Genomic DNA, 24,091 nt, shown 5'->3' with positions numbered 1-24,091 from the left:
CTTCCCTTAGGCAGTATTATTAGACGGTATTGCTTAAATTTTCATTGTTACGCAGATGATACCCAGCTTTATCTATCCATGAAGCCAGAGGACACACACCAATTAGCTAAACTGCAGGATTGTCTTACAGACATAAAGACATGGATGACCTCTAATTTCTGCTTTTAAACTCAGATAAAACCTGAAGTTATTGTACTTGGCCCCACAAATCTTAGAAACATGGTGTCTAACCAGATCCTTACTCTGGATGGCATTACCCGACCTCTAGTAATACTGTGAGAAATCTTGGAGTCATTTTTGATCAGGATATGTCATTCAAAGCGCATATTAAACAAATATGTAGTACTGCTTTTTTGCATTTACGCAATATCTCTAAAATCAGAAAGGTCTTGTCTCAGAGTGATGCTGAAAAACTAATTCATGCATTTATTTCCTCAGGCTGGACTACTGTAATTCATATTATCAGGTTGTCCTAAAAGTTCCCTAAAAAGCCTTCAGTTAATTCAAAATGCTGCAGCTAGAGTACGACGGGGACTAGAAGGAGAGAGCATATCTCACCCATATTGGCCTTCTCTTCATTGGCTTCCTGTTAATTCTAGAATAGAATTTAAAATTCTTCTTCTTACTTATAAGGGTTGAATAATCAGGTCCCATCTTATCTTAGGGACCTCGTAGTACCATATCACCCCAATAGAGCGCTTCGCTCTCAGACTGCAGGCTTACTTGTAGTCCTAGGGTTTGTAAGAGTAGAATGGGAGGCAGAGCCTTCAGCTTTCAGGCTCCTCTCCTGTGGAACCAACTCCAATTCAGATCAGGGAGACAGACAACCCTCTCTACTTTAAGATTAGGCTTAAACCTTTACTTTTTGCTAAAGCTTATAGTTAGGGCTGGATCAGGTGACCCTGAACCATCCCTTAGTTATGCTGCTATAGACGTAGACTGCTGGGGGGTTCCCATGATGCACTGTTTCTTTCTCTTTTTTGCTCTGTATGCACCACTCTGCATTTAATCATTAGTGATCGATCTCTGCTCCCCTCCACAGCATGTCTTTTTCCTGGTTCTCTCCCTCAGCCCCAACCAGTCCCAGCAGAAGACTGCCCCTCCCTGAGCCTGGTTCTGCTGGAGGTTTCTTCCTGTTAAAAGGGAGTTTTTTCCTTCCCACTGTAGCCAAGTGCTGCTCACAGGGGGTCGTTTTGACCGTTGGGGTTTTACATAATTATTGTATGGCCTTGCCTTACAATATAAAGCGCCTTGGGGCAAACTGTTTGTTGTGATTTGGCGCTATATAAAAAATTGATTGATTGATTGATTGATTGATATTAGTCTATGTCCTTATAGTGCAGTACCTCTTCCTCGACAACAGAGGAACAAACAGGGAATGTTCCAGGTGCTGTTATACTTGCAGATGGCCAGTGCTTATCAGATTGAGTGCACAGAGATGTAGGGACCAAATGCAGGACTCAGACTCACAGCTCTGAATTTTAAGATAATTTACTGGTTGGTAAAGCAGGGTCCGTACACAAAAAGCAGTCCAAGATCAGCAAATAAATCAGGAACATCAGGCGATAAAGCATGGTCAAAAAACAAGCAGGTGGTCAAAAAACACAACGTGGCAAGCAGGACTAGAAAAACACAAGAACAGAGCTGGAAACGATGGCATAAAGCACAACGATCTGGTGGGGAACTAGTGCAACCAGTGAAGTTTATCACCTGGTCACCCTGGTGATGAGCTACAGATTACAAACAGGTGTGTGGAAAGCTCCAGAACAAGGTGTGGTCCAGACAGTGTGCACCGCCCACCACCAAGCCCCAAGAGAGACAGACAAGAGAGATAGGGAAAGACAAAGCCCAAGCAGGACAAACCCAACAAGAGAAATCACACACAGAAAAACAAAATCTTGACAGTGCTTTCCTCTGCAAACGCTCAATATACAAAGTCCGGGAGCTCAGCACCTACAATCTTCTGTGCTGTCTTCACCACCCAGGACAAATCTTTTCTGTCCTCAGCTGTGCAGCTGCTGTACCACAATGTGCAGCCCTGGCAGAACATGCTGTTGATGGTGCTTGTGTAGAAGTTCCTGAACAGCTGTTGAGCCAGACCAGCCTGCGTCAGCTTCCTCAGGAAAAACATCCTTTGCTGGGCTTTTTCATCAGGTTGTGGGTGTGTAATGTCCATATCAGATCCTTGGTGATGTGGGTGCCAAGATATCTGATTGAGTCCACTCTCTCCACTGATGGGTAGTGGGGGCTGTGAGACTCTCCTGGAGCCTCATGTACAAAAACATGCCTGCATTTCCTACTGAAACATGGCATATGCCAAAACCTAGAAACTGGCATAAGCACAAAAAAATTTAGATGTATCAAAAGGCATGGATCCACACACGTCCGGTTTGTACATCCCACTGAACATGGAATTTAGCAAATGTGCACACACACCAAACTCTGAAACCTGAACATGCAGATTTATTCAAATAGTTTGGTTGTGTCATGCTGAAGGCACCATAAGTATGGAGTGTAGTGAGTTTGATGACGTCCACCATTGTCTCTGTGTTGTGTGTAAAAATTAAGAATTTTTAAAGACAGTGTGCAAAAACAATGAAAGCTGCGATTAGATCATTGTTCTCTCATGCAGTTTGCTGCAGTGTAATGAAAATGAGATGAGTGTATCCATGTGTGTAAATGCTGAGGTTCAGAGCAGTGCACACACTGAAGTAAAAAGATATTAGGTACATGGCGGCTGACAGTGTGACATTAGCATTACACATGCTTTTATTGACAAATACTGAATACAGTCGAGGGCTTGTTAAGAAGCTCTCTAGTTCCACCATCAAGAAAAAGAAAAGACATGAATAATAATAATAATAATAAACATATTTGAATGTGCACATCCCCAAATGTGCCCGCGTTGGTTTTCATTCAGAACAATTTTACAAATAAATTACTTAACCAAGAAGCAGCCCCCATCACGCAACATGCCAGCCTCCAGCCTGACGCGCATTTGCGCATCACATATGATTTGAACATTGATGGAATAAAAATGTTTCCTATTAGCAAAAACAAATTCATCATGGGATGGTGCCTTTATAGCAATATGTGTGCAGTTAATACCTCCAATTACATTTGGGAAACTGGCTCTCCCTGCAAAATGCTGTTCTGTGCGCGATGCCATTAACAGTGGTCTTGGTAATCGAAATTGGTTTATGTGACAATTATCGTCATTTGCAAGTAAATCCTCGCATTCCCTGAGTACTCGCTCATGTCGACCTCTTGTCCGGGTACCATCCACAGACGAATGGACAGGCAGAGCGAGCCAACCAGGAACTGGAACAGACCCTCCGCTGCGTAACATCCGCGCACCCTACGGCCTGGAGTAACCATCTGGCCTGGATCGAGTATGCGCATAACAGCCAGGTGTCTTCTGCCACCGGCCTCTCCCCATTTGAGGTGTGTTTGGGGTACCAGCCCCCATTATTTCCCGTGGTGGAGGGAGAGGTCGGTGTGCCCTCGGTCCGGGCCCATCTTCGGAGGTGCCGTCGGGTGTGGCGCACCGCCCGTTCTGCCTTGTTGAAAGCCCGGACGAGGGCCAAGACCCATGCAGACCGCCGGCGGTCACCGGCCCCTGCATACCAGCCCGGGCAGGAGGTGTGGTTGTCAACGAAGGACATCCCCCTGCAAGTACAGTCTCCTAAACTAATGGACAGGTTCATCGGACCCTTCCGTATCCTCATGGTCCTCAGCCCTGCCGCAGTGAAGCTCCAGCTCCCAGCTTCACTGCGGATCCACCCGGTCTTCCATGTTTCAAGGATCAAACCTCACCACTCCTCACCCCTCTGTGCTCCCGGTCCGGTGCCGCCTCCTGCCCGGATCATTGACGGGGAGCCGGCTTGGACAGTGCGCCGGCTCCTGGACGTCCGTCGAATGGGCCGGGGGTTCCAATATCTGGTGGACTGGGAGGGGTATGGACCCGAAGAACGCTCCTGGGTGAAGAGGAGCTTCATCCTGGATCCGGCCCTCCTGGCCGACTTCTACCGCCGACACCCCGATAAACCTGGTCGGGCGCCAGGAGGCGCCCGTTGAGGGGGGGGTCCTGTTGTGTGGGCCGCCAGAAGAGGAGGTACTGCTGGCCCACCACCAGAGGGCGCCCTGCCTGAAGTGCAGGCTTCAGGCACGAGAGGGCGCTGCCGCCACGGACACAGCCGGGAGTGACAGCTGTTACTCATTACTTCCTGACAGCTGTCACTCATTCTTCATCATCTCACTCCATAAAACCCAGACGTCATCTCCACCTCATCGCCGAGATATCATACTTCATTGGAGGTAATATCCTCAGCCGTTTGTGATTACAATATTTGTATATTGTGAGTGTTTGCAGGAGTACCGGTACCTCTGTCGGTGGAAGCTGAGAGAGCGCTGGAAGGCACTCTTTTCCCCTGAGGAATCATTACAGTACTCTGCAGTTATAGAGTGAGAGGTGGCATTCCCACCGTTATTGTTACTGGGTGTGCACACACCTACACTTGACTGTCTTTGTTCTCGCCAGCAGTACCAGATCCGACAGTCGGGGACGGTGATCACCTGGGAATTCGGGACTTGGCGGCTCCAGTATTCACCAGGTTCGGTGGTGGCGGAAATCGTGTGGTTCCGGCTCTTCTCAGGACAGACGTCTTCTATCCTCGAGCCTGCCCACACGTCACCTTTGTGATTTGACTGTAATTATATTCTGAGATTGTCTGTATTTCGTTGTGCACATTTCACAACATTAAATTGTTACTTTTTGGCTCATCTATTGACCGTTCATTTGCGCCCCCTGTTGTGGGTCCGTGTCACTACACTTTCACAACAACATTAGTCTGTTGGTTCGTGATATTGTGATGAAAAGCACCTCATTTTCGTTATGGCAGCACAAATTCATTCTAATACATTCCATGATGGCTGCATGAAATTAAAAGTGAAGTGGGGGGTCGGGGTGGTTATGGTTAGGGTTGGGGGAAGGAGTAGGGTTAGGTTATGGTTAAGGTTAGGGTTGGGGGTTAGGTAGTAGGGTTAGTAATAGTGAGTTAAAAAAAAAAACATCATGAAAATTTGACTCATTTCGTGACGGGAGCACGGAAAAAAAATAAAACGTGATACTGGGCTGGTTTGGTTGCTCTAAGTGGGCCAGAGCTGCGTGAAGTGCAATGGACACAGCATCCACTGTAGATCTGTTCATCCGGTATGGGAACTGATGGCTGTCCAGGTCTGCAGGGATTGAGGATTGTGACAGCAGGCTTTTTGGGCACAGGAACAATAGTTGTCCATTTGAGGCAGGTGGGGACAGCAGCATGTTGTAGGCAGAGGTTAAAGATATCCATGAACATCCCAGCAAGCTGGTCAGCACAGGTTTTCAGTAGGCAAAATGTTTCATTCATGCAGTGGAAAGAATATATTTCATTCATTGAAAGATAGAATGTTCCATTCAACTTGGCTGACACCTCATTGAGTGGTATGTTCCACGATTCAAGTCGAGGCAAGTCTGGTAGCCTACGCTGGTGCTGTGCTTCGCAACAGCCCAGGCAGGCAACCAGTCCATCGCAACATCTATGAAATAACCATCTATTTACCTACCACAGCTAAGTGAAAGCAGCCATGTTTCATCTCATGCAAATATTCTCACCATTGCACTCATAAAAAAATCATTATTTGTAAAATATCATACCCTGTCTTCTGTATCTTCTTCTGTCACACCAACCACCTGCATGTCCTCCCTCAGCATATCCATAAACGTCCTTTTTGGTCTTCGTCTTCTCTTCCTACCGGGTGACTCCATCAGTATTTTTCTTCCTGTATATAGTACCCTGGGTCCCTCCTCTGTGCATGTCCAGACCATCTCAATCTGGCCTCTCTGACTTTGTCTCCAAACACTTTGTCTCCAAACCTCCCTACCTGTACAAGTAGTGTGCCTGTGATATGCTAATTCCTCATCCCCTCTGTCCTCATCACTCCCAAAGAAAACCGCTGCATCTTCAGATCTGCCACTTCCAACTTTGCCTCCTGTCTTGTTAGCACCGCCACCTCTAAGCTGTACAACATGGCTAGTCTCACTACTGCCTTGTAGATGTTTATACATGAAAGGAATGCATTGTGTCATGTAATGAAAAGGTTAAACTAATTAAGTTTTGAGTTGAAGTTCAAACAAGGAAAGGTTCATAAACTGTTTATGCCATAGTGAAAATGTCAACACTGACCAATAAAATGTCGATCTGCCTGGGTAGTTGCTACTGGAAATCCGAAGTATAAACATTTCATGGTGGATGCAGCAAGATGTTGACAACACCAGTGCATGCTTCCAAACCTGACCTGTTCTGGGTATATTCAATTATGCAATTACATGCTTAACATGCACATGTTCATGTTTGTATACATTTGTAGCAGTACAAGATAACATGATTTATTCATCATCAGATAAGAGAGGGGGAAATCAGACCATTCAAAAGCATCAAACTTGAGATTGTTTTCACACCGACCACACCAGGGCAGACCAAGCTGGACTTCCACATCACATTCTCCGACTTAACCAGCAAACCAGTAAGAGCTGCCAGGTTCTGCCTGTGATAATTAGGATGCACTGTCAGACTAATACTTTTCATACTTTGCACATTGTCATATGTTGACCATGGCACTACATGAATCATATTTATTGTGTACAATTAATAAATGAAGGAATCCTGTCTCAAACAGATACCCATCCATGTGAGGGGTGTGGCAGTTAGTGTCCCTGTATGGATAGTTCAAGCCAACATTGACCTGAAGATATGCATGTTTGACCGTTTCTATCAAGACAATGTCATCGTCCAAAGCAGGTGAGTCTCAGAGCCTCAGAGGGCAATGTTGGTATACGAGGCAAAAGATCTTTGGAAAGCACTGGGGCTCATGATATGGATTTGATTTCCTTGAGCCTTTTCAGTCACATTTGCATTTTATGATCCTTATTTTGTTTTTGTCTATGTGTTCTTTAAAGATTATTTTCATTTGTATGTGTAATAATAAAAATTGATTAATAAGTTTATTTATAAAACACTTTCAATTCAAAATGACAAATTACAGCACATCATTCAACAGATACTGCACTCACTGAAGTGGTGAATGACACATTGTTGGATGTTGAGTCTACATCACTGTTGCTGTTATGGATTTAAGTGCACACTCTGATACAGTTGTTCAGTTTATATTGTTTAAGACAATTTAAAATTGCTGTAGAACCTTCCATTAGATTAAGTTAGTGTAGTATAATTCTCACACAATGGGTGTAGTTATGTGGGTGTATTACCTTACTTATTTATATAAGTGGCTGAGACTGTACAGACGGAGCATGCACAGTTTGCAAAAGGAAGCAGGTGTTATAATGGTCTGACCTCCCAAGTTTTGGTGAATTGTCAGGACTGGCACGCGTTGTCAATTTGCAACCTAACAAACTAACTAATGTCGAGCTTGATTGATATTTAATGTTCAAACTGATAAACTTTATTGTTTTTGTGCAAATATTTGCTCATTTTGAAATGGATGCATGCAAGACTTTTCAAAAAAGCTGGGACAGTGGTATGTTTACCACTGTGTTACATCACCTTTCCTTCTAACAACACTCAATAAGCATTTGGGAACTGAGGACACTAATTGTTGAAGCTTGTAGATGAAATTCTTTCCCATTCTTCCTTCATGTACGGCTTCAGTTGTTCAACAGTCCGGGGTCTCTGTTGTGCTTCATAATGGCCACTCATTTTCAATGGGTGACAAGTCTGGACTGAAGGCAGGTCAGTCTAGTACCCACAATCTTTTACTATGAAGTCACGCTGTTGTAACATGTGCAGAATGTGGCTTGGCATTGTCTTGCTAAAATAAGCACAGACATCCCTGAAAAAGACGTTGCTTAGATGGCAGCATGTGTTGCTCCAAAACCTGGATGTTCCTTTCAGCATTGATGGTGCCATCACAGATGTGTAAGTTGCCCATGCCATGGGCACTAACACATCCCCATACCATCACAGATGCTGGCTTTTGAGCTTTGCACTGGTAGCAGTCTGGATGGTCTTTTCCTTTTTTGTCCGGAGGACACAACGTCCATGATTTCCAAAAACAATTTGAAACGTGGGCTCATCAGACCACAGCACAGTTTTCCACTTTGCCTCTGTCCATTTCAAATGAGCTCGGGCCCAGAGAAGGCAATGGTGTTTCTGGATGTTGTTGATGTATGGCTTTCACTTTGCATGGTAGAGTTTTCACTTGCACTTGAAGATGTAGCGACGAACTGTGTTACTGATAATGGTTTTCTGAAATTTTCCTGAGACCACGCGGTAAGACCCATTACACAATGATGTTAGTTTTTAATGCAGTGCTGCCTGAGACATTGTCACGGGCATTCAGTGTTGGTTTTCGGCCTTGCCGCTTAGGTGTAGAAGGTTCTCCAGATTCTCTGAATCTTCTGATTATATTATGGACTGTAGATGATGGAATCCCTAAATTCCTTGCAACTGAACATTGAGAAACATTGTTCTTAAACTGTTGGACTATTTTTTCATGCCGTTGTTCACAAAGTAGTGATCCTCGCCCCATCTTTGCTTGTGAATGGCTAAGCCTTTTGGGGATACTCCTTTTATAACCAATCATGACACTCACCTGTTTCCAATTAGTGTTCTTTGAGCATTCATCAACTTTCCCAGTCTTTTTTGTTGCCCCGTCCCAACTTGTTTGAAATTTGTTGGAGGCATCCATTTCAAAATTAGCAAATATTTGCACAAAAACAAAAAAGTCTATTAGCTTGAACATTGTCTTTGTGGTGTATTCAATTGAATATAGGTTGAAGAGGATTTGCAAATCATTGTATTCTGTTTTTATTTACATTTCACACAACGTCCCAACTTCATTGGAATTGGGGTTGTAGATTGCAGCAGTCAGTCTAACAAAATATGGACAATTGCTTTGATATTTTAGGTACTTTTATGGCACTTGTCATATTCTCAGTGTGCTTCTCCAGGCTATAGCGCATTCGATTATCACACTCCCACTTTATAAAACAGCTTGCCTGTGGATGTTAGGGGGTCCACTTTATTCCAATCATTTAAGGCCAGTCTTAAAACCTACATCTATTGTGCTGTTTCTGATTAGTTAATGGGTTTTTTAATCAGTTTGGTGTTGTTTTATATGATTGCAGGGCTTGGTTTCTGTTTTTAATTTGCTCAAATATTTGTCATAATTTTAAATTTTTTTTCATTATGTTTTGCACTCAGTCATTTTTTTATATGAAAGTGCTTCATGAATAAAATTATTATTATTATTTTATTATTATTACACACACTAATGAAAATAATCACAAAAGAGCATAAAGACAAAAACAATATAAGGATAGCAAAATACAAATTACCAGCAACAACATGTTAGCCATACGGCACATTTCTCTGGTCATGATCCAGCACACAGGTTCCTCAGGGTTGAAGACCCGGGCGCCTGGAGAAGACCAAGTGCCCGATCCATATTTTACCTTGCTGTGGTAGATTGATGGCTACTTTCAAGAGGTGGGAATAGAGTAGTTATCTGACTTATCTGGCAGCCAGGACCCAGGGGGGTTCCGTAGTCTGGTGGATGTGGCAAAGCATGGCATCAACACATGCTGCCAGAAGTGTCATGATACAAATGATCCAAGATCAAAGATTTTTGTACATATCTCTCTTGTCTGAGACAGCAGTTTAGTTTTTAGCCCAGCTAATTGAAGGAATTTTCATCCAAATCAAAAGGAATCGCATGATATTGCTTTGGTGGCATTTGCATTTAAATAATGCAAAAGTAACAGAAGGTAATCAAGTTCCATTCATCGTGTGACACTTAATTAGTTTTTAGACTACAATTTTAGCACGGAACTAATAATTATGTTACATGACATCAAAGTAAATGTTCCAGTCATGCAGTTATAGCATTCACATCATGCATTTTCATTCACGTCTGCTTTATTATTAATGAAGACGTGATAAATTTGTGAGCAAATGTTAAATACATTCACCTGACTCCTTGTAGTGCACATCATCTTTGAGTTTAATTAGTCATGCTTGGAAACATTCTTAAAATAGAGTTTGCAATGTGGTACAGAATGCTGATATGGCATTGTGGCTTATCTGCTGAATGCAGTTTTAAAACTCCCTCAGACACTTCCCTTCTGCCAAAAGAGACATTTTCCTTAGTTTTCAGCCCACCAACCAGGTCGCCTGAGTCCACAACCAAGCAGCATTTGCGCACATGTCCCAGAGAAAGACAGATGACAAATTAAAATGAAAAATACATAAAGTATTGGGCCACCATGTGACACCACAACAGCTTTGCTGCACTTTACTCTTGACTCCACAAATGGACTGTATTTGAAATTGATCATCTAAAACTCTGCTGGAAGGATGGAGCACCATTCTTATAAAAAATATTCCCTTACTTGATGGTTTGATGATGGTGGTGGTAATACTTTGGTCCAAAACGTATTCATCGCTATTGGTCATCTCCCAGAACATGACTGGACGTTAGTTGCTTTGTTGTACACTGTACATCCACACACTTAGAGTACACTGTACAATGTACAGTGTACTCTAAGTGTGTGGATGTCAGGTTTCGGCCCCGTTATAGTCCCTGTTATCATTTTCCCATTTTCACTGTGTTATATTGTAGTCAGTTTGTTTTCTGTTTGTCGTTTATTCTCTGGTTATCTTACTTTTATCATGTGTCTAGTTTCTGCTCAGTCTTAGTTTTTTCCATTGTGTTATGCTTTTGTTACTGGTTTTATTTTCTGTTTGTCTTTGTGTAGTCATTAGTTGTATCATCCTTTTTCTGTGTATTTTACTGTTGTCCTGGGTTTTGTTTTCTGTTCTTTAGTTATTCTCTAGGTCTATAGGTTGCTTTTCACTTCATTATCTGTATTACCGTTTATTCTTTAGCCATGTCTTCAGTGTCATTCTAGTTTTGTTTCTGCTGTTTTCCACTGTAGTCACTGATTGTACTATCTTTTTTCACTGTTCACTGGTTGGCTCTCACTGCGGTATTTTATCACTTCCTGTTCCGGAGCACAGCGGTGTTTTGCTGTATCTGTTAGCTGTTTAATCTGCGCAGTTAGATTGATCTAGTTACCTAGATAACGATTTGCTTCACAGTGTAATCTTCACGTGCCTTAACTAAAGCACTCCCTCTGCTGAATCACCTCTAAATTATTTACACATTATTCATTTTGTGTGTTTTTAGGAATCCGCTAGCTTAGCACAGCTACTAGCTCTTAGCCGGTTTAGCATGGCGGCTTCTCCTGTCTCTTCCGCACTTTCTGCTCTGGGTGTGAAATGTTTAGTTATTCCTCGGCCTCCTTTAGCAGTAATGGTACTTGTAATAAGTGTAGCTTATTCGTAGCTTTGGAGGCCAGGCTGGGCGAATTGGAGACTCGGCTCCGCACCGTGGAAAATTCTACAGCTAGCCAGGCCCTTGTAGTCGGTGCGGACCAAGGTAGCTTAGCCGCCGTTAGTTTCCCTCTGGCAGATCCCGAGCAGCCGGGAAAGCAGGCCGACTGGGTGACTGTGAGGAGGAAGCATAGCCCTAAACAGAAGCCCCGTGTACACCGCCAACCCGTTCACATTTCTAACCGTTTTTCCCCACTCGACGAAACACCCGCCGAGGATCAAACTCTGGTTATTGGCGACTCTGTTTTGGGAAATGTGAAGTTAGCGACACCAGCAACCATAGTCAATTGTCTTCCGGGGGCCAGAGCAGGCGACATTGAAGGAAATTTGAAACTGCTGGCTAAGGCTAAGCGTAAATTTGGTAAGATTGTAATTCACGTCGGCAGTAATGACACCCGGTTACGCCAATCAAAGGTCAATAAAATTAACATTGAATCGGTGTGTAACTCTTCAAAAACAATGTCGAACTCTGTAGTTTTCTCTGGGCCCCTCCCCAATCGGACCGGGAGTGACATGTTTAGCCGCATGTTCTCCTTGAATTGCTGGCTGTCTGAGTGGTGTCCAAAAAATGAGGTGGGCTTCATAGATAATTGGCAAAGCTTCTGGGGAAAACCTGGTCTTGTTAGGAGAGACGGCATCCATCCCACTTTGGATGGAGCAGCTCTCATTTCTAGAAATCTGGTCAATTTTCTGAAATTCTCCAAATCGTGACTATCCAGGGTTGGGACCAGGAAGCAGAGTTGTAGTCTTACACACCTCTCTGCAGCATCTCTCCCCCTGCCTTCCCCTCATTACCCCATCCCCGTAGAGACGGTGCCTGCTCCCAGACCACCAATAACCAGCAAAAATCTATTTAAGCATAAAAACTCAAAAAGAAAAAATAATATAGCACCTTCAACTGCACTACAGACTAAAACAGTTAAATGTGGTCTATTAAACATTAGGTCTCTCTCTTCTAAGTCCCTGTTAGTAAATGATATAATAATTGATCAACATATTGATTTATTCTGCCTTACAGAAACCTGGTTACAGCAGGATGAATATGTTAGTTTAAATGAGTCAACACCCCCGAGTCACACTAACTGCCAGAATGCTCGTAGCATGGGCCGAGGCGGAGGGTTAGCAGCAATCTTCCATTCCAGCTTATTAATTAATCAAAAACCCAGACAGAGCTTTAATTCATTTGAAAGCTTGACTCTTATTCTTGTCCATCCAAATTGGAAGTCCCAAAAAACCAGTTTTATTTGTTGTTATCTATCATCCTCCTGGTCGTTACTGTGAGTTTCTCTGTGAATTTTCAGACCTTTTGTCTGACTTAGTGCTTAGCTCAGATAAGATAATTATAGTGGGTGATTTTAACATCCACACAGATGCTGAGAATGACAGCCTCAACACTGCATTTAATCTATTATTAGACTCAGTTGGCTTTGCTCAAAATGTAAATGAGTCCACCCACCACTTTAATCATATCTTAGATCTTGTTCTGACTTATGGTATGGAAATTGAAGACTTAACAGTATTCCCTGAAAACTCCCTTCTGTCTGATCATTTCTTAATAACATTTACATTTACTCTGATGGACTACCCAGCAGTGGGGAATAAGTTTCATTACACTAGAAGTCTTTCAGAAAGCGCTGTAACTAGGTTTAAGGATATGATTCCTTCTTTATGTTCTCTAATGCCATATACCAACACAGTGCAGAGTAGCTACCTAAACTCTGTAAGTGAGATAGAGTATCTCGTCAATAGTTTTACATCCTCATTGAAGACAACTTTGGATGCTGTAGCTCCTCTGAAAAAGAGAGCTTTAAATCAGAAGTGCCTGACTCCGTGGTATAACTCACAAACTCGCAGCTTAAAGCAGATAACCCGTAAGTTGGAGAGGAAATGGCGTCTCACTAATTTAGAAGATCTTCACTTAGCCTGGAAAAAGAGTCTGTTGCTCTATAAAAAAGCCCTCCGTAAAGCTAGGACATCTTACTACTCATCACTAATTGAAGAAAATAAGAACAACCCCAGGTTTCTTTTCAGCACTGTAGCCAGGCTGACAAAGAGTCAGAGCTCTATTGAGCCGAGTATTCCTTTAAGTTTAACTAGTAATGACTTCATGACTTTCTTTGCTAATAAAATTTTAACTATTAGAGAAAAAATTACTCATAACCATCCCAAAGATGTATCGTTATCTTTGGCTGCTTTCAGTGATGCCGGTATTTGGTTAGACTCTTTCTCTCAGATTGTTCTGTCTGAGTTATTTTCATTAGTTACTTCATCCAAACCATCAACATGTCTATTAGACCCCATTCCTACCAGGCTGCTCAAGGAAGCCCTACCATTATTTAATGCTTCGATCTTAAATATGATCAATCTATCTTTATTAGTTGGCTATGTACCACAGGCTTTTAAAGTGGCAGTAATTAAACCATTACTTAAAAAGCCATCACTTGACCCAGCTATCTTAGCTAATTATAGGCCAATCTCCAACCTTCCTTTTCTCTCAAAAATTCTTGAAAGGGTAGTTGTAAAACAGCTAACTGATCATCTGCAGAGGAATGGTCTATTTGAAGAGTTTCAGTCAGGTTTTAGAATTCATCATAGTACAGAAACAGCATTAGTGAAGGTTACAAATGATCTTCTTATGGCCTCAGACAGTGGACTCATCTCTGTGCTTGTTCTGTTAGACCTCAGTGCTGCTTTTGATACTGTTGACCATAAAATTTTATTACAGAGATTAGAGCATGCCATAGGTATTAAAGGCACTGCGCTGCGGTGGTTTGAATCATATTTATCTAATAGATTACAATTTGTTCATGTAAATGGGGAATCTTCTTCATAGACTAAGGTTAATTATGGAGTTCCACAAGGTTCTGTGCTAGGACCAATTTTATTCACTTTATACATGCTTCCCTTAGGCAGTATTATTAGACGGCATTGCTTAAATTTTCATTGTTACGCAGATGATACCCAGCTTTATCTATCCATGAAGCCAGAGGACGCACACCAATTAGCTAAACTGCAGGATTGTCTTACAGACATAAAGACATGGATGACCTCTAATTTCCTGCTTTTAAACTCAGATAAAACTGAAGTTATTGTACTTGGCCCCACAAATCTTAGAAACATGGTGTCTAACCAGATCCTTACTCTGGATGGCATTACCCTGACCTCTAGTAATACTGTGAGAAATCTTGGAGTCATTTTTGATCAGGATATGTCATTCAAAGCGCATATTAAACAAATATGTAGGACTGCTTTTTTGCATTTACGCAATATCTCTAAAATTAGAAAGGTCTTGTCTCAGAGTGATGCTGAAAAACTAATTCATGCATTTATTTCCTCTAGGCTGGACTATTGCAATTCATTATTATCAGGTTGTCCTAAAAGTTCCCTGAAAAGCCTTCAGTTAATTCAAAATGCTGCAGCTAGAGTACTAACGGGGACTAGAAGGAGAGAGCATATCTCACCCATATTGGCCTCTCTTCATTGGCTTCCTGTTAATTCTAGAATAGAATTTAAAATTCTTCTTCTTACTTATAAGGTTTTGAATAATCAGGTCCCATCTTATCTTAGGGACCTCATAGTACCATATCACCCCAATAGGGCGCTTCGCTCTCAGACTGCAGGCTTACTTGTAGTTCCTAGGGTTTGTAAGAGTAGAATGGGAGGCAGAGCCTTCAGCTTTCAGGCTCCTCTCCTGTGGAACCAGCTCCCAATTCGGATCAGGGAGACAGACACCCTCTCTACGTTTAAGATTAGGCTTAAAACTTTCCTTTTTGCTAAAGCTTATAGTTAGGGCTGGATCAGGTGACCCTGAACCATCCCTTAGTTATGCTGCTATAGACTTAGACTGCTGAGGGGTTCCCATGATGCACTGAGTGTTTCTTTCTCTTTTTGCTCTGTATGCACCACTCTGCATTTAATCATTAGTGATTGATCTCTGCTCCCCTCCACAGCATGTCTTTTTCTTGGTTCTCTCCCTCAGCCCCAACCAGTCCCAGCAGAAGACTGCCCCTCCCTGAGCCTGGTTCTGCTGGAGGTTTCTTCCTGTTAAAAGGGAGTTTTTCCTTCCCGCTGTCGCCACGTGCTTGCTCACAGGGGGTCGTTTTGACCGTTGGGGTTTTTACGTAATTATTGTATGGCCTTGCCTTACAATATAAAGCGCCTTGGGGCAACTGTTTGTTGTGATTTGGCGCTATATAAATAAATAAAATTGAATTGAATTGAATTGTTAGTATTTCATTCACTTACACTCTTGCACCTGCCTGTTTCATCTTTGTCTCTGTCTGTCACATTCACTCACTCTTTCTTGCCCCTCTTCCCGCCCCTTGGATTCACCTGAACACAACTCCCTTGCAGAACATTCCCTGACACCTGCGTCTTCTTTCCCTAATTACTTCACCCATGTTATTTAAGCCCATCTCTTTCTCCACTCACCTGCCAGCGAGTTCATCTCAGCATCCTCATTCCACCTTTATCTCATAGTCTTCTTTTGCCACTCTGTGTTTTGGCCTCGCTTTGTTTGACGGACCTCGCCTTTTGCTTCAGCCCATGTGACTGTGTCTCTCTGTGCCATTGAACCCAGCCTGTTTTGTGACCACACCTTTGCTTCGTACCTACCTGTACTTCTGCTATGCTGCCTGCCTTCTTGTGAACCGAACCCCAGCCTGTTTATACGATAAAGTCTTTTTCTTACCTTCAGAACTTTGTCTACAAGTCTGCATATTGTGTCCTCCCACTTTATGTGCCACGAATCCTCGTGCCATGATAGTGAAAGCACCAGCATTTGTCCTGTTTTCCTTTTATGTGTGTGTGTGTAGATACAGTGAGGAAAATAAGTATTTGAACACCTTGCGATTTTGCAAGTTCTCCCACCTAGAAATCATGGAGGGGTCTGAAATTTTCATCTTAGGTGCATGTTCACTGTGAGAGAGATAATCTAAAAAAAATTAAAATAATCCGGAAATCACAATGTATGATTTTTGAATAATTTATTTGTATGTTACTGCTGCAAATAAGTATTTGACCCCCTACTAACCAGCAAGAATTCTAGCTCACACAGACCTGTTAATTTTTCTTCAAGAAGCCCTCTTATTCTGCACTCTTTACCTGTATTTTTTGCACCTATTTGAAATTGTTACCTGTATAAAAGACACCTGTTCACACACTCAATCAATCAATCACACTCCAACCTGTCCACCACAGCCAAGACCAAAGACCTGTCTAAGGACACCAGGGACAAAACTGTAGACCTGCACAAGGCTAGGATGGACTACAGGACAACAGGCAAGCAGCTTGGTAGAAGACAACAACTGTTATGATTATTTATTAGAAAGTGGAAGAAACACAAGATGGCTGTCAATCTCCCTCGGTCTGGGATTCCATGCAAGATCTCACTTTGTGGGGTAAGGATGATTCTGAGAAAGCTCATAACTACACAGGAGGACCTGGTCAATGACCTGAAGAGAGCTGGGACCACAGTCACAAAGATTACATTAGTATCACATGATGCTGTCATGGTTTAAAATCCTGCAGGGCAGCAAGGTCCCCCTGCTCAAGCCAGCACATGTCCAGGCCCGTTTGAAGTTCACCAGTGACCATCTGGATGATCCAGAGGAGGCATGGGAGAAGGTCATGTGGTCAGATGAGACCAGAATAGAGCTTTTTGGAATCAACTCCACTTACCATGTTTAGAGGATGAGAACAACCCCAAGAAAACCATCCCAACCAACCATGAAGCATGGGGGTGGAAACATCATACTCTGGGGGTGTTCTTCTGCAAAGGGGACAGGATGACTGCACCGTAGTGAAGGGAGGATGGATGGGGTCATGTATTGTGAGATTTTGGCAAACAACCTCCTTCCCTCAGTAAGAGCATTGAAGATGTGTCATGGCTGGGTCTTCCACCATCACAATGACCCCAACCACACAGCCAGGGCAACTAAGGAGGGGCTCTATAAGAAGCATTTCAAGGTCCTGGAGTGACCTGGCCAGTCTACAGACCTGAACTCAATAGCAAATCTTTGGATGGAGCTGAAACTCCAACCCTGAAAGATTTGGAGAAGATTTGTATGGAGGAATGGACCAAAATCCCTGCTGCAGTGTGTGCAAACCTGGTGAAAAACTACAGGAAACGTTTGACCTCTGTAATTGCAAACAAAGGCTACTTTTCACAGGTGTTGAAATACTTATTTGCAGCAGTAACATACAAATAAATTATTTTAAAAAATTATACATTGTGATTTCCAGATTTTTTTTTTTTTTTTTTTTTAGATTATGTCTCTCACAGTGGACATGCACCTAAGATGCAAATTTCAGACCCCTCCATGATTTCTAAGTGGGATAACTTGCAAAATCGCAGGGTGTTCAATTTCTTTATTAGTATCCAGCTTCAGAGTGACCAGGACTGAGACCACCCCCTTTTTTGACTTACTTTTTAAATGTAAGCCCTGAATAAAATTATTTCTTTGGGAGCAAATTATTCTTGACCTCAACACATCATGAAAAAAAGCAAAGAATAACGACTTTTCACAATGTTTTTCTTGTCTCTTCGGCGTCTTACTTGTGACAATGTCATCAAGTGTGCGCTGGTAGCAGAAATGTGGTCTTATTTTGAAAGAGTTGTGCAATAAAACAGGCAATGTTCCACAACAATGGCTAGCTTTGTGAAGGTTAAAACGGAATTCTGCTGTAATGGTTTTTATGCTGCAGATGTAAGAATGCAGCTTATTATTAACTAGATGTCCACTGACAACATACGAAAGACAGGGCAAAACAAACATGCATTGGGAAAGTTCTCTGTCTGATGTCCGCTCAAAGTTTTGTGAGTGCACACAACTTTCTGACGGACTCACCTGACATCAGCTGACAAGGAACACATTTGATGAATGAGAAAATGATTTGTACAGGTCAAAAATGGGGAGTTATTTGTGAGTTATTTTTTGTTTGTGATGGAATCCAGTGATGGGAGTTTTCCGGGAATTCCTGGAAATCTGGGTATTTACTTTCATGGTGAACATTTCTGGGTTACTTTTGTTTTCCTGGCGTGCGCCGCATTTACTTAATGGTCTGATTTCATGATGTTCGTATGTGTAAAATCATTTGGAAACGTCTCTGATGAGATGCCACAGTGGATATGAAGTCTCTCATTTTCACATCCTAATGCGAGACTGATGGATAAATGTAGCGTACCGCCGCTCATCCAACAGAAGCAAATAAAAGACGTTGTTACAGATTTTACTGTGAATTCTGCGTTGTGTTGAAACTACAAAAAAATGGATGGAAATACTTTGTTCAGCTGCAGGGAGACTATTTAAAGTTCATCAGGAATAAATTCAAATAGGCTTGGTTTGACCTGACTTTTTTAATCATTGTAGGGGAGGTGATGGTTTAGTGGTTAAGTGTTTGGCTCCTCCTCATGATCCTCAGTTCAAATGCCAGCCTGACAGGAAAATCACTAAGGGCCCTAGGGCAAGGTCCCTAATCCCCTACTTGCTTCCTGTGTGTAGTGAGTACCTTGTATGTCAGCACTCTGACATCGGTGTGAATGTGAGGCATTGCTTTGAAGAGCTTTAAGCGTCTGATGCAGATGGAAAAGCGCTATATAAATGCAGTCCATTTACCATTGTTTCCACTGAAAAGCTAACACTCCCAGTAAGTCTTTGATCTTATTATATCATGTTTTTGACAGAATTCATTGCCAGGTGATGTTATTTCACACAAATCAACATCTATCTTTGTTATGAATTTATTTCAAACTATCTTCAAACTGAGTCAGCCCACTAAATCTGCATTTTTTTTTTTTTTTTTTTGTTCTTCTGTTACATGGACTTGAAATATTTATATGGAGAAAAATATGATAACCATTTAACATGCTTGTAGAAGTCAAATATTGACGTGAAAAATGTCATTCTGCACGTATCCCAGAAATGCTGATGTCAGCAATTTGCAGAAAATCCATGTTGTTGCGTTTCCCATTTATATAAGTGAACAACAATCACATTTAAACCCAAGTCAGTGTCCCCGAGAACTAAAAGTGATATTTGTGAATTAATGAAGAGTATGTGCAGCTTTTCTTGTGTCAAATTTTATTTTTGTTCACTATCAGTTGTTATAAAAGCACAAAATGCTGATGTTTAGAGAAATGTAGAAAGAGAACAGTAACAGTCAAATGCAAACATTGTGGTTTTATAAAATACCATATTCTAACTAATGTGACAGACTGTATATTATAGTTCTGTCATCTTGTTAATATGGGAAATTGTAGTTTTTATGACTAAAATGAGCAAGAAAATGCGACTGAGCAGTATCTCTCATTTAGCTTGTTAATTGTAAATGGATTGCATTTATGTAGCGCTTTTCCATCTGCATCAGACGCTCAAAGCGCTTTACACATCAATGCCTCACATTCTCCCCAATGTGAGGCTGCTGCCATGCAATGCGCCCACAACACACCGGGAGCAACTAGGGGATTAAGGACCTTGCCCAAGGGTCCTTAGTGATTTTCTTGTCAGGCTGAGATTTGAACTGAGGATCACCTGGTCTCAAGCCCAACACTTTAACTAGACCATCACCTCCCCTGATCGAAAGACAGAGTGTGCCCTGTGAGAGCTCTTTCGATCATTCTCGTGGTAAGTGTCGGACAATTTCCAGGTGATACACAACAACATCTATCACCACTCGCTTGACATTTAGAAAATGTGTGGCCATTCGCGCTATGGCACGAAAACAGTCAGCAGATGATCACTTTTGAGATGGATGTAAAATTTGTCTATGTGCCCCCACGGGTGTGGCATTACAAAAACCAACACACATGTGGTGCATGTGTCTCGCATGTGTGATCATGTGTCTTGCTGCCCCAGCCCACTCTCTCCAACACATGTGGTGTGCTGGGGTGGGTGGGGCACACTTGCATAAAATGCTTATATGTATGTACAGATCTGATCACATGGGAGCCGGACAGCCAAGACCGAGAGCACTCAGCACGGGAGGTGCCTGTAAGCTGATTGCAGCACACTGACAGCTGGATGACGGCTCAGTGCACACATTAAAAACACAGAAACCACCGGCAGGACAGTTATATAAATAATTACGACAATGCCAACATACGCAATTACATAACAAATAATGAAAATGAAAGATCATGTAACACAGAGTGACACGTTGGTATGGGTGCTGAACGGACAGGGGGGGCAGTAAGTCGGACTCAATTCCAGTGGAGGTTGATCTCCACCAGGGCTGCACCTTGTCACCAATCCTGTTTATGATATTCATGGACAGAATATCAAGGCATAGTCGGGGAGAGGTGGGTTTCCGGTTTGATGGCTTCAACGTCCCATCACTGCTTTTTGCAGATGATGTGGTCCTGTTGGCTTCATCAGCCGGTGACCTCCAATACTCACTGGATCCTTTCGCAGTCGAGTGTGAAGCAGCTGAGATGAGGGTCAGCACCTCTAAATCTGAGGCCATGGTTCTCAGCAGGAAACCGATGGATTGCCTACTCCAGGTAGGGAATATGGCCTTGCGCCAAGTGAGGGGACGATGGAGCGTGAGATTGGCCAGAGAATCGGTGCAGCAGGGACGGTATTGCATTTGCTCTACCGTACTGTTGTGACGAAAAGGGAGCTGAGCCAAAAGGCGAAGCTCTCGATCTACTGGTCAATCTTCGTTCCTACTCTCACCTATGGTCAAGAGGGTTGGGACATGAAAGAACGAAAGAACTAGATCGCAGGTACAAGTAGCCAAAATGGGCTTCCTTAGGAGAGTGGCTGGTGTCTCCCATAGAGATAGGGTAAGAAGTTCGGGCATCCATGGGGAGCTAGGCGTAGAGTTGCTGCTCCTTCGTGTTGAGAGGTGCCAGCTGAGGTGGTGCGGGCATCTGGTAAGGATGCCTCCTCGGCGCGTCTCCAGGGAGGTGTGCCAGGCACATCCTTTTGGGAGGAGACCCCGGGGAAGACTCAAGACTAGGTGGAGAGATTATATCTCCACACTGTCCTGGGAATGCCTCGGGATCTCCCAGTCAGAGGTCCAACACATCACTAGTATTTTGTTGCACCACCTCTGGCTTTTATAACAGCTTGCAGTCTCTGAGGCATGGACTTAATGAGTGACAAACAGTACTCTTCATCAATCTGGCTCCAGCTTTCTCTGATTGCTGTTGCCAGATCAGCTTTGCAGGTTGGAGCCTTGTCATGGACCATTTTCTTCAACTTCCACCAAAGATTTTCAATTGGATTAAGATCCAGACTATTTGCAGGCCATGACATTGACCCTATGTGTCTTTTTGCAAGGAATGTTTTCACAGTTTTTGCTCTATGGCAAGATGCGTTATCATCTTGAAAAATTATTTCATCATCCCCAAACATCCTTTCAATTGATGGGATACGAAAAGTGTCCAAAATATCAACGTAAACTTGTGCATTTATTGATGATGTAATGACAGCCATCTCCCCAGTGCCTTTACCTGACATGCAGCCCCATATCGTCAATGACTGTGGAAATTTACATGTTCTCTTCAGGCAGTCATCTTTATAAATCTCATTGGAACGGCACCAAACAAACGTTCCAGCATCATCACCTTGCCCAATGCAGATTCGAGATTCATCACTGAATATGACTTTCATCCAGTCATCCACAGTCCACGATTGCTTTTCCTTAGCCCATTGTAACCTTGTTTTTTTCTGTTTAGGTGTTAATGATGGCTTTCGTTTAGCTTTTCTGTATGTAAATCCCATTTCCTTTAGGCAGTTTCTTACAGTTCAGTCACGGATGTTGACTCCAGTTTCCTCCCATTCGTTCCTCATTTGTTTTGTTGTGCATTTTCATTTTTTGAGACATATTGCTTTAAGTTTTCTGTCTTGACGCTTTGATGTCTTCCTTGGTCTACCAGTATGTTTGCCTTTAACAACCTTCCCATGTTGTTTGTATTTGGTCCAGAGTTTAGACACAGCTGACTGTGAACAACCAACATCTTTTGCAACATTGCGTGATGATTTACCCTCTTTTAAGAGTTTGATAATCCTCAACTTTGTTTCAATTGACATCTCTCGTGTTGGAGCCATGATTCATGTCAGTCCACTTGGTGCAACAGCTCTCCAAGGTGTGATCACTCCTTTTTAGATGCAGACTAAGGAGTAGATCTGATTTGATGCAGGTGTTAGTTTTGGGGATGAAAAATTACAGGGTGATTCCATAATTTATTCCTCAGAATTGAGTTAGTCCATATTTTTTTCCCTCTGCTTGGTCTAAAAAAGTAACCGTTACTGACTGCCACAATTTTTTTTCTTGATTTCTTATAGTATGTCTGTGATCTGCTTTTTTTCTACAAAATTAAACAACTGCATGAACATCCTCCGAGGCCGGTCATTCCATAATTATTGCCAGGGTTGTATATGGGTGATTCTTTATCTACGGGCACTATTGGCCTTGTAAATGTAATTTCTACCACACCATTGCATTACAATGTAAAGCGCCTTGGGGCAACTGTTTGTTGTGATTTGGTGCTATATACATGTGCTCTGATGTCACTGTTTATCTCCATAGAAACTACCCAAACAATCTTTCATACAAACTGTTTAAAGGGACTGACAGTGTTGTGGTGGAAATTACGGCAATAGTGTGGGACAACTACATTTTGTTTAAAAAAATCACAACAGTTGTATGACATTGAATACCCCAATTATGTTTTGATTATTTTACTGATATTTTATTCAGAGATATTTTAAAACATTAGAAAAAACATTTCTTTACCATTCATTTTTATCATTGAAGATCAAAAGTCTGGGTGTGGGACAAGCACAAAACAGCAATATTTGCATATAATGATGCTGAAAAAAGGTGAAAAAGTCATCATAGACTACTAGAACAAATTTCTTAACACACTGTCATTGTAAAGATAACTATAAAAGTGTGAAATTTCCCTTTTTTTCAGTTTTTCATACAATATGATAAAAGGACATAATAAGTGCCCGTAGTCTAAGAATCACCCATATATATATATATATATATATATATATACACACACACACACACACAGTGGGGCCAAAAAGTATTTAGTCAGCCCCTGATTATGCAAGTTCTCCTACTTAGAAAGATGCGAGAGGTCTGTAATTTTCATCAGAGGTACACTTCAACTATGAAAGACAAAATGAGAAAAAAAATCCAGGAAATCAAATTGTAGGATTTTTAAAGAATTTATTTGTAAATTATGGTAGAAAATAAGTATTTGGTCACCCACAAACTAGCAAGATTTCTGGCTCTCACAGACCTGTAACTTCTTTAAGAAGCTCTTCTGTCCTCCACCTGTTACCTGTATTCATGCCACCTGTTGGAACTCGTTATCTGTATAAAAGACACCTGTCCACAGCCTCAAACAGTCAGAATCCAAACTCAACCATGGCCAAGACCAAAGAGCTGTTGAAGGACACCAAGAAAAATATTGTAGACCTGCAACAGGCTGGGAAGTGTGAATCTACAATAGTCAAGCAGGTTGGTGTGAATAAATCAACTGTGGGAGCAAATGTAAGAAAATGGAAGACAAACAAGACCATTGATAATCTCGCTCGATCTGGGGCTCCACACAAGATCTCATCCCGTGGGGTCAAATGATCATGAGAACGGTGAACAAAAATCCCCGAACTACATGGAGG

The 24,091-nt window shown here is 42.2% G+C and overlaps 1 protein-coding gene across 1 annotated transcript in view; it reads left to right on the top strand.

The window, feature by feature from the left end:
• The window catches only part of cfap74 (cilia and flagella associated protein 74), a 434,220-nt gene that overhangs the window by 178,192 nt on the left and 231,937 nt on the right, over nt 1-24,091 (top strand). Inside the window, 2 exon segments of the mRNA XM_034171458.1 lie at nt 6,442-6,564; nt 6,718-6,839. Coding sequence (XP_034027349.1) covers nt 6,442-6,564; nt 6,718-6,839 — 245 coding nt within the window.

This window comes from Thalassophryne amazonica, chromosome 6, assembly GCF_902500255.1.
Source record: "Thalassophryne amazonica chromosome 6, fThaAma1.1, whole genome shotgun sequence".
NCBI classification, from domain to species: Eukaryota; Metazoa; Chordata; class Actinopteri; order Batrachoidiformes; family Batrachoididae; genus Thalassophryne; species Thalassophryne amazonica.
Note: the sequence above shows the minus strand (reverse complement) of the source record. Positions and strands in the feature narration are given on the sequence as shown.